We start from the raw sequence: 16,940 nt of genomic DNA on the forward strand, positions 1-16,940 counted from the left end.
TGTCTAGTCCTGTCAGAATTTTATAAGTTTCAATGAGATCCCCTCTCATTCTTCTAAACTCCAGCGAGTACAAGCCCAATCGACCCAATCTCTCCTCATACGTCATTCCTGCCATCCCAGGTATCAGCCTGGTGAATCTTCGCTGAACTCCTTCCATGGCAAGAACATCCTTCCTCAGATAAGGTGACCAAAACTGCACACAATACTCCAGATGTGGTCTCACCAAGGCCCTGTACAACTGCAGCAAGACATCCTTGTTCCTGTACTCAAACCCTCGCGCTACGAAGGCCAACATACCATTTGCCTTCTTAACCGCCTGCTGCACCTGCATGCTTACTTTCAGCGACTGGTGCACAAGGACGCCCAGGTCTCATTGCACTTCCCCTTCTCCCAATCTATTGCCATTCAGATAATAATCTGCCTTCCTGTTTTTGACACCAAAGTGCATAACCTCGCATTTATCCACGTTATATTGCATCTGCCATGCTTCTGCCCAATCACTCAACCTGTCCAAATCATACTGGAGTTTCTCGGCATCCTCCTCACAGCACACACGCCCACCCAGCTTTGTGTCGTCTGCAAACTTGGAGATATTACATCTAGTTCCCTCGTCCAGATCATTAATATATATTGCGAATAGCTGGGGTCCAAGGACCGATCCCTGCGGTACCCCACTAGTCACTGCCTGCCACTCGGAAAAAGAGCAGTTTATTCCAACTCTTTGCTTTCTGTCTGCCAACCAGTTCTCTATCCAAGTCAATGCCTTGCCCCCAATCCCATGTGCCTTAATTTTACACGCTAATCTCTTATGCGGGACCTTATCGAAAGCCTTTTGAAAATCCAAATACACCACATCCACTGGTTCTCCCATATCTACTTTACCAGTTACATCCTCAAAAAATTCCAGTAGCATCTCCAGTCAAATTGTGGCATTTCAACTCAAGTACACCAAGGGGCAAATCTAAGGTAAGACAATGTTTGAACTTTTATTCGTCTAATTCTGAAACTGAGCTGGTATATTATCGCCTGACTTGCAGGATCGGCCTTGCATTACAAGTTTCTCCAACAGCTTAAAAAAAGCCTAAGTTATGCAACAAACTGTACTAGAACCTTAGATCATGATAGAGGGCACGAAGTGAATGCCTTGGAGAATTTTGGATAGCACATATATTCGAGATGTACAGTTGAACCAGGAAATCAAAAGCTGCAAATAGGACCGTATGGTCACCTGTACTATTGGGCCTGGGTTTCTGATCGGAGACTCTGTGCGGGCTGATGCCTCCGATCGGAAAAAAATCTACAAACTTACCTGCAGGCTCCGTAGGTCCCGAGGCTTACGATCCTGGGCCACTGCTCTATGAAATGCGCAGAGGCCCAGGTATCCCAGGGGCGCATGTAGTTCGCAAGCGTCCCTGGGATTATGTGGGCCATGGGGAACCAATCAAAGAAGGGAATCCCCCTTCACACGTTTGACAAGTCTGCACAGACAGAACTGTCAAAAGTATGAATGGAGATCACTTAAAAAACCAGTAAAACATTAAATAAAAAAAATAAAAAAATCACATTTAAAATGAATTAAAATGACATTAAATTAAAATTTTTGAACAAAAATTAATTTTTTTTACGGGGCTAAAAATAAACTTACCTTCTTTATAAAGTATTTTAAAATTATAAATCAGTGAAATGTTTTTAATTTTTTTAAAACTCTTAGGCTTTTACCAGGCGTAAGATATTTAAATATTTTCAGCAGGCGGAAGTTGTGCAGAAAACAGAACTCTCTGCCCGCAGAGGCCCATCTCCTGGACATGCGTGCGATCGGTCAAGAGGATTCTTGACCGATCGCAAGTGCAGAGTTTTAGCGTATGCGCTTCGCATGCCTAAACCCAGCACTTGCGTGGCCCCTACGAGTGTGTACACACCTCGTATGCACCCGTGGGAGTCGGAAAATCCGGCCCATTGTCTTTGGAAAGAACTCAGCAGTAAGTTAAAGGCAAAGCTGTCGGTATATAGTACAGATGTACTCGTACAATTTTATACAGCTGCAAACCAGGACTATAACATTGGCATATGAAGTAGCAAGGTTCCACAGGCATTTTTTTTATGATTCCTCATAAAAATTAATAGCAAGAATGCCAAACACAAAAATACAGTAGACATCAACATAACTAGCCAGAGATGCTGTCTGAATGTCAGACAAACTAATATCCAAAACTGCACTCTATCGCCAACTGAGGACAGTAAAAAGAACCAGGGAGAGGAAAGGAAGAACTATTTCATGGTTACCTGAAGGGAAACTTTAAGGAATCCAGCAACTACTTAGAAACCTGGGAAAACGGAGTCAGAACAGAATCTGGAAAACTGCTGAGAAGTGCTGCACTGCACATTTTGAATCCAACAGAAAATAAATCAGTAACAGTTGGTAAATGAACAAATGTGCAAAGCATGTAGCCATCAACATGCTACTCCCACAGACACCACTATGAAACTCTTCCTCTGTTTGTGTGGCATGGTCATCTTTGTTTCCAAGCACAACAGCAAATTTCCTGCCAGCTGTTCAGGGAAGTGTGGGGGTAGGCAACAGTATATGCCCACAAATACATAAATATAGAAGAAAAAAAATAAACCCTTTTAGGCAGTGTCCTAAATGTTTGTTGTTTAACCCCAGGGTGCCTGGTACCTCTCAGGAATTCCAGTCAATTCTATGCTGACCTTTCCCTTACCTTTTCAGCCCAAATAAACACTGATTTTACAGGAAAATTTATTCAGATAGACATGCACACACATACATACGTGCACTTTGTGGGAGGTGATGGTCCTTTCCTCCACCACAGATGGATTCCCAGTTTCCAGGGAGGTGGTGCTGGAAAAGTATCTCAGTGGGGCTGGAGCGAAACTGGGTCAATGGGGCTCCCAATTTTATTACATTTAATAGGCTCTGATTTGTCAGTGAAGATGTTCTGAAATTTCAAGTTTGAAGAGGCCTCGGTTTTTTTTTATAAAACCAAACTGGCAAGATTTCTTCATTTCTGAACAGGCAATTTCTCCAGAATAAGCTCGGCATTTATAGAAAAATAGGAATTGCTAGTTTGCCATCCATCAACCTGTCAGTCATATGATGCAACATTTATGGAGTTGTTAACTAATCAAAGCAATCAATCTCTATCACTTAGTCTACAACAGATCAAGAGGCGAGGATAACCCCAGTGACAAAGCGCTTTGGGAATCATCAGTTCAAAGTCATCTATTCCGCCCAAGCATGCTACACCTACCATAAGTCATGGATCAAATTACTCATATATACCGTATTCCAAAATATATATTTTTTAAAGAAATCCAATTCTCATTTGAATGAATCAATACTATCTGCTTCCACTATCTTCTGAGGGATCCTGCTCCATTGATTGACCATTCACTCACTGAAATAATGTTTCAGAAAATTAGTTTTTAATTTAACCCCCTTCAAGCAAATACCATAACATCTGGTTGTACTGTTCTGAACAATGTGAAATATGGGCTACATTTTTTAGTCCCTTTAGGATCCAAAAAATGGCAATCGCCTCTCAACCTGCTCTTTTCCAGTGAGAACATGTCCAATTTACATAATTACTCCTCATAATCCAATACCTACATCCCCATAATCATTCTGGTTGCTTTCTTCTGTATCCTATCAATAGCTGCAATATCCTTCTAGTATTGCGGCAACCAGAACTGTACAGTCGATCGCACAAATCATTTTTAAAGTGGCAAGATTACTGCACTATTTCAGCTCAATATTGACCTTTATGATGTTTATCAGATGTTGGGATACGGACATCCCAACATCTGATTTGCTTTGTCACGGTCACTGAGGATTGTTGCAATAGCTTCAATTATTGTCAAATTAAGACCCAGAGATCTCTCATTTTCCACATGTATTATTTTCTTTCCATTTAAGTAAGATCCTTTCCTGGATTTATTTGGCCCCATGCAAAACACTTTGCAGTTCTCTGCACTGAATTTCATCTGCCACCGGTCTACCTAATTCTGAGGTATCTTCAAATCCTCCTGTAGCTTGTCTTGTTTGGAGTCTACCACCTTCATTTGCTTTGTATCTGCAAATTTAGCCATTGTGCTTGTGATTCCTAGCTGCAGATCATAGAAGCGTAGGGCACAGAAGGCCATTCGGCCCATTGTGTCTGTGCCAGCCGAAAAAGAGCTACTCAGTCTAATCCCACTTTCCAGCTCTTGGTCCGTAGCCCTGTAGGTTACGGCACTTTAAGTGCATGTCCAAGTACTTTTTAAATGGAATGAGGATTTCTGCCTCTACCACCCTTTCAGGCAGTGAATTCCAGACACCCCCACCCTTGGTGAAAAATGTTCTCCTCAACTCCCCTCTAATCCTTCTACCAATTACTTTAAATCTATGCCCCCTGGTTATTGACCTCTCTGCTAAGGGAAATAGGTCTTTCCTATCCACTCTATCTAGGTCCCTCATAATTTTATGCAACTCAATCAGCCTCCTCTGTTCCAAAGAAAACAACCTCAGCCTATCCAATCTTTCCAAATAGCTAAAATTCTCCAGTCCTGGCAACATTCTCATAAATCTCTTCTGTACCCTCTACAATGCAATCACATCTTTCCTGTAATGTGGAGACCAGAACTGCACGCAGTACTCTAGCCGTTGCCTAACTCGTGTTTTAGACGGTTCAAGCATAACGTCCCTGCTCTTATATTCTATGCCTCAGCTAATAAAGGAAAGTATCCCGTATGCCTTTTAACCACCTTATCTCCTGTCCTGCTACCAATAGGGATCTGCGGACATGCACTCCAAGGTCCCTCTGTTCCTCTACACTTCTCAGTATCCTACCATTTATTGTGCATTCCCTCACACTTCTCCGGAGTGAATTCCATTGGCCACTTTTCTGCCCACCTGACCAGTCCATCGATATCTTCCTGCAGTCTACAGATTTCTTCTTCACTATCAACCACATGGCCAATTTTTCTATCATTTGCAAACTTCTTAATCATGCCGCCTACATTAAAGTCTAAATCATTGATAAATACCACAGAAAAACAAGGGATCTAGTAGCCCACTGGAAACAGCCCTCTAGTCACAAAAACCCGTTGACCATTACCCTTTGCTTCCTGCCATCGAGCCTGGATCTAACTTGCCACTTTCCCTTGGATCCCGTGGGCTTTTACTTTTCTGACCAGTCTGCCATGTGGGACCTTGTCAAAAGCCTTGCTAAAATCCAGGTAGACTACATCAAACACGCTACCCTCATCAACCCTCGTTACCTCCTCAAAAAATTCAATCAAGTTAGTCAGATACAACCTTCCCATAACAAATACATGCTGACTGTCCTTGATTAAACAAGAGATCCCAAAACAGACCCCTGTAGGACCCCACTGGTAACATTTTCCCAGGCTGATCCACCACTCTCTAGGTTCTCAGTTGACCAATTACGTATTCGTTGTAAAATATTTCCGCTGATTCCCGCTTTCTTTATTTTCCGTATCAGCCTTTCCAGAAGAACTGTATCAGAGGATGAAAGGACTTGCCGATATCCAAATACACCACATCTACTGCTTTACCCCCATCAAGCTACTTTGTCGCACCCTCAAAGAAAACCAGTAAGTTAGGTTGTATGATGTTACAAAACAAAGCTTCACATTGAAAACACTGGAAGCCCCCATCACAGCACCAACTACATGGACAATGGCCCAGATGTTGCAGTCAGCGGCACAGGAACAGTGGTCACCGATCACTACGCTGACTTTTAAGCGGGGACCTGCAGTCACCGGGCATCTGGCAAGAAACAACATGGCTTTTCAACCAATCAGACTGAAGAATCATCAGCAAGGCACGTAGAGTCTAAACTAGGAAGTATAAACCAGGAATTATAAATTAGATTAAAATCATGCAAGAAAGATGGGATTAAGAGAGAGATGAGAGAAAAAGTAAAAAAAAAAAAATATTTTTAAATCTCCAACACTAATTCAATTCTGAAGGCATGAGACCCTACATTTGTAAAATTACATTTTCAGGGCCAGAGGTTTTTTTTGGCAGTAATTATGACTGATCACACCATTAAAAATTCACTTACACCTGAATGCATTAGCCCTAACTTTTTCTGCCATGTTTAGTGGGCAAGTACCGCAACTTCACGCCCTAACATTAATTTCAATGCCGAGTCTATCGGTGAGGTACTGTTATAGCGCAGCCTGCGGAGAAGCAGGGTAACTCAGATCACAACTTCTAGATCTCCGCGTTTAACAGCGCATGTGCTTACTCCGGAAGTTGCCATCAGATTTACTCCATAATAACGTTGAGCGCTGTTAGCCTCACCATTATTCTCAACGCAAAATCCAGGCCAATATTATTGCAGGTAAATGTGAGTAGAATGGGATTTTTCATAGGATCAGGTTGACATAAGTTTTCACATCAAATGGAATGCATTTTATATATTTCTATTTTAACATAAGCAATTCACTAAGAGGAGGAAAATTAAGGTGTGAAAGCCTGAAAATTTATCAGAATAAAATAATCTCACCTGGATACAATCATGACTTGGTAAGGACTCTTGGAATCATGAAGACATACATTACCACCCAGAAACTATTATTTTTATTACGCTGTTAGATGTGATGTTCAAAGTGTGTCCTAATTGTAGTCTCCCTACACTCACAGTATTGATTTTTTAAAAAAGTTTAACAAAGACCAACCAGCAGTATTTTCAGTCTTATATTCTTATGCAATTATAGTAGCAGTTATTCTCCAACAAGTAGCAGTTATTCTCCAACAAGAAAAGCAAGATATTCCGAGGCTAGGGAATATTGCAGTACAAATTTGAATGAAAATTAATAAAAATTCAATTAGTTCTTAAATGCTTGCTTTGGAAATTATAGCAAGGAATCTACAGCTTCACTTTGGAACCATACTGCCATACAATTGACATTTTCCATAGGTGGCTGTTTTCTGGCCTGTCCTTTAGGGAGTGATAAAATTGGCTTAAAAGGGCAACCATATAAAAATACTCACTAACATGAAGACAAATCAGAATGCAGACCCTTGATATTACAAAAACGCCAACCAGACTTCTACAATAATCGCTTGAATTGGATTGTTTAACAAAGCAAAAAGTTCTCGTCTGTACAACACGGAAATACAAGGCCACTGGCCTGAAAAAGTTTGATAAGCTCTGAAGTGCAGCCTCATAATACAAGTTGAGCACAGATAATATTGTTTTTATGATGATTGATTGAAAGTTTGGAACATGGTACTTTTTCATAGTGTTATTGTACTTTTACCCTCCATAAAGAGCTATTAGCATCAATATCCAGTATGCTTCAACCAATCGAATATGGTAGTAGCAAACGATATACAAGTCAGGACAGCTTTCAAGCCAATAGTGTGCTATACTTTTATAGGAACATGGGAAAACTAAATTTAGCTAGAAAGCTGCTAAATGAACTAAACTCTACGGTAAAGGCAGAAACTAATATCTATCTAGTCAGAAAAAAAAGTTTAACATACTTTCACAGTAAGAAACGGAGGTAAACAAACATAAGAATAGCTACACACAAGCTAGATTGAAAAACACTCTACTGCACTCACAACTGGAAAGGTGGCAGCCAGCAACACCAAACTTGAAATATAGATTAAAAATGAATGACTTAAATGGGCCAAATGGCTCTGTCCTACTCCTAATCTATATTCTATGTAAAAACATAAATATTTTGCACATGAAACTGCAATTAGAGGAACATTATTCTGACAAATCACTTGGATATTACATATATAAATCAGTGTACTACAAGAATGAGAATTGATAACATAGTAAATAGAATTCTAGATTTAACATTTACAGACTTTCCAAAAAGATTCTAGCAAATATTGGCACATATCTGAAGGTCCAATGAACAAACAAGTCTATCATCCAAATTTTTATCAATACCTTTACAAATGAATAAATCATGCATACCTGTTAAAAATCCACCAGCAACAAAAGATGTATTCTTGTCGTAGTCTACATGCAAGCTGATAGGTTTGTTGGGGTCTGGCACTACATTCAATCTGATCACCGGACCATCCAGTGTACTTTTATTAATGACTGCTTTAGCTTGCAATGTGTATTCTCCCCTGAAATACAAAACGTATACCTATACAGTGCAGCCCTTTTAACATTTCTGATAAATATTACCTATTCTTCAGACCAACTAAAGACAATCTATTTGAAAGCAATTTTATTCCAAAAATCAAGAACCATATAAAGACAATTGATCTTAAATCACAATTAGGCAATTTAACAAAGCTGTTTATGACCATGTGTAATTTGAGACCACTATGCCATCCTTTTTAATTGATGACAGCTAAAACACAGATTTAAAAAAATACTGAAAGTACCAGTAATACATTACACTTGCACACAACTCAATTTTAACAACAAGCATGAAAGATCTATTGCACTTTTATAAATTCTAGCCATATCCTGTTAATTTGACTGTGATTCTCATTATAGCCAGGATAATCTGTTACTTGAATAGACATGCATCATAATTTTCCTTTCTTGCAAGAATGTGTTCGGCCAGTATTCAGAATGTCCATACAAAAGGGACTTGGCAGTTCGTCAAAGTAGCAAAAACTATACCTCCTTTACAAGTTTCAACTTCTAATTTAGAAAAAGACTTGCATTTATATAGTGCCTTTCACAACATCAGGACGTCCCAAAGCACTTTACAGGCAATTAAGTACTTTTAAAGTGTAATCACTGTTGTAATATAGAGAAACGGGGCAGACAATTTGTGCAACAGCAACAAGGTACATGACCAAATAAATGGTTTTTTTTGTGCCGTTGGTTGATAGATAAATATTGCCCAGAAGAACTCCCCTGCTCTTCGAATAGTGCCATGGGACCGTTTACATCCACCTAAGGGGGCAGGCAGGGCCTCGGTTTAACGTCTCATCCAAAAGGTAGCACCTTCAATAGTGAAGCACTCCCTCAGTACTGCATTGAAGTGTCAGCCTGAATATGGCTTGAACCCACGACCTTCTGACTCTGAGGCGGGAGCACTACCACTCAGCCATGGCCGAAACATTTTAGGAAAGTAACTTAAAATATTCTACAAAATTGAAACATATGGTATAAAAAGAATGAGCACAACTGCTGCATGAAGTTTACAACACGTATCATTTAGGAACCTGTCATAAACAACTCTTGAAATACTTGGGTATTTGGTCAGGTTCACAAAGTATATGCAAAGTAAAGTACTAGCATGAATCTTCTATTACCAGGATTGCTTTAGGCCACTGCACTGAACTGCAAATTAATTTTGCTATTGCAAAAGGTTGACAATTCCACCATTTAAAAAACTATTGGTTCTAAATGTAAGCTGCACCCATTGAAATAATTACATGCTTGACAGAACATATATTTAACAAGGGCATTTTGGGCAATTTTGAAGACAAGATATGCATATATATATATATTAATTAAAAGCTTGGCCCATAATTTGCGGTCAGTGGCGAAGCAAAGGCGCTCGCCGCTGACTACGAAGAAAGCTTCCCAGAGATCTTATGATCTCTATGGCGAAAACTTGAGGTTTCAGGATGTGCAATTAATTGATTGCAGCCCTGTGAATAGGGGATTCCTAGAGCGATGCAGCAGCGACATCATTAAGCTGTCTAAGCAGCCAATCACAATGAAGAATTCTCAGACATCAAAACAGGAAATAAAAAGGAGCCTTTATCCTTACTTTTTAAAAATGTTAGAGAGCGAAATAAAGATTGGGGCTTTTACATGGGGATAAGGTAGAAGCTGAAACATCATGTGTAACTTGTAATTTTTATAATAATGGAGAAACTTGACATTAATTTTCAGGGCCAGAGTTGTTTAGCAGTCAATCCGCTGTTAAAACCCCAGTTACACCTAGTTCAACAAGGCTTAACATTTAATGGGGTATTTAACAGCTACATTAGCACAGAAAAGCTCAAGTTGTCAGTTCCACTGATTGCCGGCTATTTGGGGGGGGCGTTCCACAGCGCAGCCTGTGTCAAAGCAGTGAATGACTGACCGTAACTTCAGAATTTCTGCGTTCAGATGCACATGCGCTAAATCATGATGTTGCGGTCAGTTTCATGGGGTAATGAGTGAATGCTGACACTTCGCCGCCATTAACCACCGCAAATTACAGCCAACTTATTTCAATATGCAAATCAAATGAGTACGGTTAACAAAACTTCCTAATATTATTCAAGATTTTTTGTTCAAATTTTTCACTAAAAGTTGAATACTTGAAAGCTTTGTTTGTTAACTATTTAGAGTAACTATTTTTACAGGGTGACAAATAACAGGAATAGGCCATTCAGCCCCCCGAGCATTTCCACCATTCAATTAGATCATTGCTGATCTGTATCTCAACTCCACTTAACCGCCATGGTTCTATATCCCTAAAACCCTTACATAACAGCAAGCAATTAAGAAAGCAAATGTTGGCCTTTACTACAAGAGGATTTGAGTAGAAGAGTAAAGACGTCTTACTGCAATTATATAGGGCCCTGGTGAGACCACACCTGGAGTAGTGTGTGCAGTTTTGGTCTCCTTACTAAGGAAGGATATACTTGCCATAGAGGGGGTGCAACGAAGGTTCACCAGACTGATTCTTGGGATGGGGGGATTGTCCTATGAGGAGAGATCGAGTAGACTGGGCCTATGCTCTCTGGAGTTTAGAAGAATGAGAGGTGATCTCATTGAAACATACAAAATTCTTACAGGGCTCGACAGGGTAGATGCAGGGAGGATGTTTCCCCTGGCTGGGGAGTCTAGAGCCAGGGGTCACAGTCTCAGAATAAGAGGTCGGCCATTTAGGACTGAGAGGAGGAGAAATTTCTTCACTCAGAGTGTGGTGAATCTTTAGAATTCTCTACCCCAGAGGGCTGTGAAGGCTCAGTCGTTGAGTATATTCAAGAGAGAAATTGATAGATTTTTGAATATTAAGGGAATCAAGGGATTTGGGGATCGTTCAGGAAAGTGGAGAGGGGGTGGAAGATCAGCCATGATCTTACTGAATGGCAGAGCAGGCTCGAAGGGCCAAATGGCCTACTCCTGCTCCTATTTATGTTTTTATAACAAAAATCTATCAATCACAGTTCTGAGATTTTCAATTGATCTAGTCTCAATAACATTTTAGAGGAAGAGAGTTCCAGATTTCCACTATCCTTCTCGACATCACCCCTGAACGGCCGAGCTTTAACTTTAGGGTTATGACCCCCCACTTTCCTGTTCTGGACTCCAACAGAGGAAATCATTTATTTACGTCTCTAAGATGATTAAATGATTTGATAAACACTGCAATTAGATCACCCCTTAATTTTTATTCATTTATGGGATGTGGGCGTCACTGGCAAGGCCAGCATTTATTGCCCATCCCTAATTGCCCTTGAGGTGGTGGTGGTGAGCCGCCTCCTTGAACCGCTGCAGTCCATGTGGTGAAGGTACTCCCACAGTGCTGTTAGGGAGTTCCAGGATTTTGACCCAGTGACGATGAAGGATCAGCGATATACTTCCAAGTCAAGATGGTGTGACTTGGGAGGGGAACTTGGGAGGTGGTGGTGTTCTCATGCGCCTGCTGCCCTTGTCCTTCTAGGTGGAAGAGGTCGCGGGTTTGGGAGGTGCTGCCGAAGAAGCCTTGGCGAGTTGCTGCAGTGCATCTTATAGATGGTACACACTGCAGCCACGGTACGCCGGTTATTGCGGGAGTGAATGTTTAAGGTGGTGGATGGGGTGCTAATCAAGTGGGCTGCTTTGCCCTGGATGGTGTCGAGCTTCTTGAGTGTTGTTGGAGCTGTACTCATCCAGGCAAGTGGAGAGTATTCCATCACACTCCTTACTTGTGCCTTGTAGCTGGTGGAAAGGCTTTGGGGAGTCAGGAGGTGAGACACTCGCCGCAGAATACCTAGCCTCTGACCTGCTCGTTGCCACCGTATTTATGTGGCTGGTCCAGTTAAGTTTCTGGTCAATGGTGATCCCCAGGATGTTGATGGTGGGGATACGGAGACGGTAATGCCGTTGAATGTCAAGGGGCGGTGGTTAGACTCTCGCTTGTTGGAGATAGTCATTGCCTGGCACTTGTGTGACGCGAATGTTACCTGCCACTTATCAGCCCAAGCCTGAACGTCGTCCAGGTCTTGTTGCATGTGGGCATGGACTGCTTCATTATCTGAGGAGTGGTGAATGTCACTGAACACTGCAGTCATCAGCAAACATCCCCATTTCTGACCTTATGTTGGAGGGAAGGTCATTGATGAAGCAGTTGAAGATGGTTGGGCCTAGGTCATGCCCTGAGGTACTCCTGCAGCGATGTCCTGGGGCTGTGATGATTGACCTTCAACCACCACAACCATCTTCCTTTGTGCTAGGCATGACTTCAGCCAGTGGAGAGTTCACCCCCCCGATTCCCATTCAATTCAGTTTTACTAGGGCTCCTTGATGCCACACTCAGTCAAATGCTGCCTTGATGTCAAGGGCAGTTACTCTCACCTCACCTCTGGAATTCAGCTCCTTTGTCCATGTTTGGACCAAGGCTATAACGAGGTCGGGAGCCGAGTGGTCTTGGCGGAACCCAAACTGGGCATCAGTGAGCAGGTTATTGGTGAGTGCTGCTTGATAGCACTGTCGATGACACCTTCCATCACTTTGCTGATGATTGAGAGTAGACTGATGGGGCGGTAATTGGCCGGATTGGGTTTGTACTGCTTTTTGGGGACAGGACATATCTGGGCCATTTTCCACATTGTCGGATGATGCCAGTGTTGTAGCTGTAATGGAACATCTTGGCTAGAGGTGTGGTTAGTTCTGGAGCACAAGTCTTCAGCACGATAGCCGGAATGTTGTCAGGGCCCATAGCCTTTGCTGTATCCAGTGCGCTCAGCCGTTTCTTGATATCACGTGGAGTGAATCGAATGGGCCGATGAATGGCTTCTGTGATGGTGGGGACCTCAGGAGTAGTCTGATATGGATCATCCACTCAGCACTTCTGGCTGAAGATGGTTTCAAACGCTTCAGCCTTGTCTTTTGCACTCACGTGCTGGGCTCCACCATCATTGAGGATGGGGATATTCATGGAGCCTCCTCCTCCCGTTAGTTGTTTAATGGTCCACCACCATTCACGACTGGATGTGGCAGGACTGCAGAGCTTTGATCTGATCCGGTGATTGTGGGATCGCTTAGCCCTGTCTATAGCATGCTGCTTCTGCTTTTTAGCATGCATGTAGTCCTGTGTTGCAGCTTCCCCAGGTTGGCACCTCATTTTTAGGTATGCCTGGTGCTGCTCCTGGCCTTCTATTCTACGCTCCTTATTGAACCAGGGTTGGTCCCCTGACTTGATGGTAATGGTAGAGTGAGGGATATGCCAGGCCATGAGGTTACAGATTGTGGTGGAATACAATTCTGCTGCTACTGATGGCCCACAGCGCCTCATGGATGCTCAGTTTTGAACTGCCTGATCTGTTCTGAATCTATCCCATTTAGTACGGTGGTAGTACTACACAACACGATGGAGGTTGTCCTCAGGTGTGAAGGTGGGACTTCGTCTCCACAATGACTGTGCGGTAGTCACTGCTACTAATACGGTCATGGACAGATGCATCTGCGACAGGTAGATTGGTGAGGACGAGATGAAGTATGTTTTTCCCTCATGTCGATTCTCTCACCACACGGCAGCTACGTCCTTCAGGACTCGGCCAGCTCGGTCAGTAGTGGTGCTACCGAGCCACTCTTGGTGATGGACAGTGAAATCCCCTACCCAGAGTATATCCTGTGCCCTTGCTACTCTCCGTGCTTCTTCCAAGTGGTGTTCAACATGGAGGAGTACTGATTCATCAGCTGAGGGAGGGCGGTAGGTGGTAATCAGCAGGGGGTTTCCTTGCCCATGCTTGAGTTGAAGCCATGAGACTTCATGGGGTCTGGAGTCAATGTTGAGGACTCCCAGGGCCATTCCTTCCCGACTGTATACCACTGTGCCGCCACCCCTGGTGGGATTTAATCTTCCATATTCAAGGAAATAAAAGCCTAGTCTACGCAATCTGTCCTCATAATTTAACCCTTTTAGCTACAGTATAATTCTGGTAAAACTGCACTTCACTCCCCTCCAAGGCTAATATATTCTTCCTGAGGTGCGGTGACCAGTAATGAACCCAGTACTCCAGAATCGGGCTAACCAGAGCTTTATACAACTGTAGCATAGCTTCCATCCCTTTGTATACCAGTCCCTTTGAGATAAAGGCTAATATTTCCATAGCTTTTTTTGTACCCGTCCACTAGTTTAGTGTGATTTCTGTACATGGACCCATAAATATCTGCTCCGCCACAGTTCCTAGCTTCTTGCCATTTAGAAAATATTCTGATCGGCCTTTCTTGGGTCCAAAGTGGATAACATCACACTTCTCCACATTGAACTCCATTTGCCAGTTTTACCCACACATAATGTGCTACGAAGGCCAACATACCATTTGCCTTCTTAACCGCCTGCTGCACCTGCATGCTTACCTTAAGCGACTGGTGCACAAGAACACCCAGGTCTCTTTGCACTTCCCCTTCTCCCAATCTATTGCCATTCAAATAATAATCTGCCTTCCTGTTTTTGCCACCAAAGTGGATAACCTCACATTTATCCACATTATAGTGCATTTGCCATTTTTCTGCCCAATCACCCAACCTGTCCAAATCGTACTGGAGTTTCACGACATCCTCCTCACAGCTTACCCTCCCACCCAGCTTTGTGTCGTCTGCAAATTTGGAGATATTACATCCAATTCCCTCGTCCAGATCATTAATATTGTGAACAGCTGGGGTCCTAGCACCGATCCTTGCGGTACCCCACTAGTCACTGCCTGCCACTCGGAAAACGACCCGTTTATTCCAACTCTTTGCTTTCTGTCCGCCAACCAGTTCTCTGTCCAAGTCAATACCTTGCCCCCAATCCCATGTGCCTTAATTTTGCACGCTAATCTCTTATGCGGGACCTTATCGAAGGCCTTCTGAAAGTCCAAATACACCACATCCACTGGTTCTCCCTTGTCTATTTTATCAGTTACATCCTCAAAAAATTCCAGTAGATTAGTCAAGCATGATTTACCTTTTGTAAATCCATGTTGACTTTGTCCAATCCTGTCACTGTTTTCCAAGTGCTCTGCTATTACATCTTTTATAATTGATTCTAGCATTTTCCCCACTACCGATGTCGGGCTTACCGGTCTATAATTCCCCGCTTTTTCTCTACCACCTTTTTTGAATAGTGGGGTAACATTAGCTACCCTCCAATCCATGGGTACTGTTCCAGAGTCTATCGAGTTCTGGAAGATGACCAGCAATGCATCTACTATTTCTAGGACCACTTCCTTAAGTACCCTGGGATGTAGATTATCAGGCCCTGGGGATTTATCGGCCTTCAGTCCCATCAATTTTCCTAACACCATTACCCTACAAATACTGATTTCTTTCAGTTCCACCCTTTCATCAGGCCCTATGTTCCCCAGCATCTCTGGGAGGTTATTTGTGTCCTTTGTGAAGACAGAACCAAAGTATGAATTTAGTTGGTCTGCCATTTCTTTGTTTCCCATTATAAATTCCCCTGATTCTGACTGCAAGGGACCTACGCTTGACTTCACCAATCTTTTTCTCTTCACATATCTATAAAAGCTTTTAGTCAGTTTTTATGTTCCCCGAAAGCTTACTCTCATATTCTATTTTCCCTTTCTTAATTAATCCCTTTGTCCTCCTTTGTTGAATCCTAAACTGCTCCCAATCCTCAGGATTATTGCTTTTTCTGGCCAATTTATATGTCGTCTCCTTGGATCTTATGCTATCCCTAATTTCCCTTGTTAGCCACGGTTGAGTCACCTTTTTTGTTTTATTTTTATGCCAAACTGGGATGAACAAATTCTGTAGCTCATCCATTCGGTCTTTGAATGTTTGCCATTGCCTATCCACTGTCAACCCTTTGAGTGCCATTCCCCAATCAATCCTACCCAACTCACTCCTCAGACCATCGTAGTTTCCTTTATTTAAATTGAGGACCATAGTCTCTGAGTCAACTACTTCATTCTCCATCTTAATGAAGAATTCAATCATATTATGATCGCTCCGACCCAAGGGGCCTCGTACAACAAGATTGCTAATTAATCCTTTCTCGTTACATAATACCCAGTCTAAAATGGCCTGATCTCTGGTTGGTTCCTCGACATATTGGTCCAGGAAACCATCCCGTAAACACTCCAGGAATTCCTCCTCCACAGTATTGTTACTAATTTGGTTGGCCCAATCTATATGTAGATTAAAGTCACCCATGATGACTGCTGTGCCCTTATTGCACGCTTCTTTAATTTCCCTTTTAATGCCATCCCCAACCTCCGCCTTACTGTTGGGAGGTCTATATACCACTCCCACTAATGTTTTTTTCCCCCTTAGTATTTCTCAATTCTACCCATACAGATTCCACATCATCAGAGCTAATATCCTTCATTACAATTGTATTAATCCCTTCTTTAACCAGTAATGCTACCCCACCTCCCTTTCCTTTTTGCCTTTCTTTCCTGAGTATCGAATACCCCTGGATGTTGAGTTCCCAGTCTTGGCCATCCTTGAGCCACGTTTCCGTAATCCCAACCAAATCATATTTGTTTACCTCTATTTGCGCAGCCAATTCGTCCACCTTATTACAAATGCTCCTCGCATTAAGACACAAAGCCTTCAATGTGGAAAACTGCCCAGGTAGGTCTTGTCCAGAAAAAGGACAAATCCCATCCGGCCAATTACTGCCAATCAGTCTACTCTCAATCATCAGCAAAGTGATTGAAGGTATCGTTGACAGTGCTATCAAGCGGCACTTACCAACAACCTGCTCACCGATGCTCAAGTTTGAGCTCCGCCAGGACCACTTGGCTCCAGACCTCATTACAGCCT

General features: G+C 42.4%; 1 protein-coding gene across 1 annotated transcript in view; it reads right to left on the reverse strand.

Moving 5' to 3' along the window:
• Positions 1 to 16,940, reverse strand: part of smchd1 (structural maintenance of chromosomes flexible hinge domain containing 1) — a 256,400-nt gene that overhangs the window by 89,392 nt on the left and 150,068 nt on the right. Inside the window, exon 32 of the mRNA XM_085992795.1 lies at positions 7,965 to 8,122. Coding sequence (XP_085848921.1) covers positions 7,965 to 8,122 — 158 coding nt within the window. The remainder of the gene's footprint in view (positions 1 to 7,964; positions 8,123 to 16,940) is intronic.

Source organism: Somniosus microcephalus, chromosome 7 (assembly GCF_052327205.1).
Source record: "Somniosus microcephalus isolate GS21.2 chromosome 7, FLI_Smic_1.0, whole genome shotgun sequence".
In the NCBI taxonomy this organism is placed as follows: domain Eukaryota; kingdom Metazoa; phylum Chordata; class Chondrichthyes; order Squaliformes; family Somniosidae; genus Somniosus; species Somniosus microcephalus.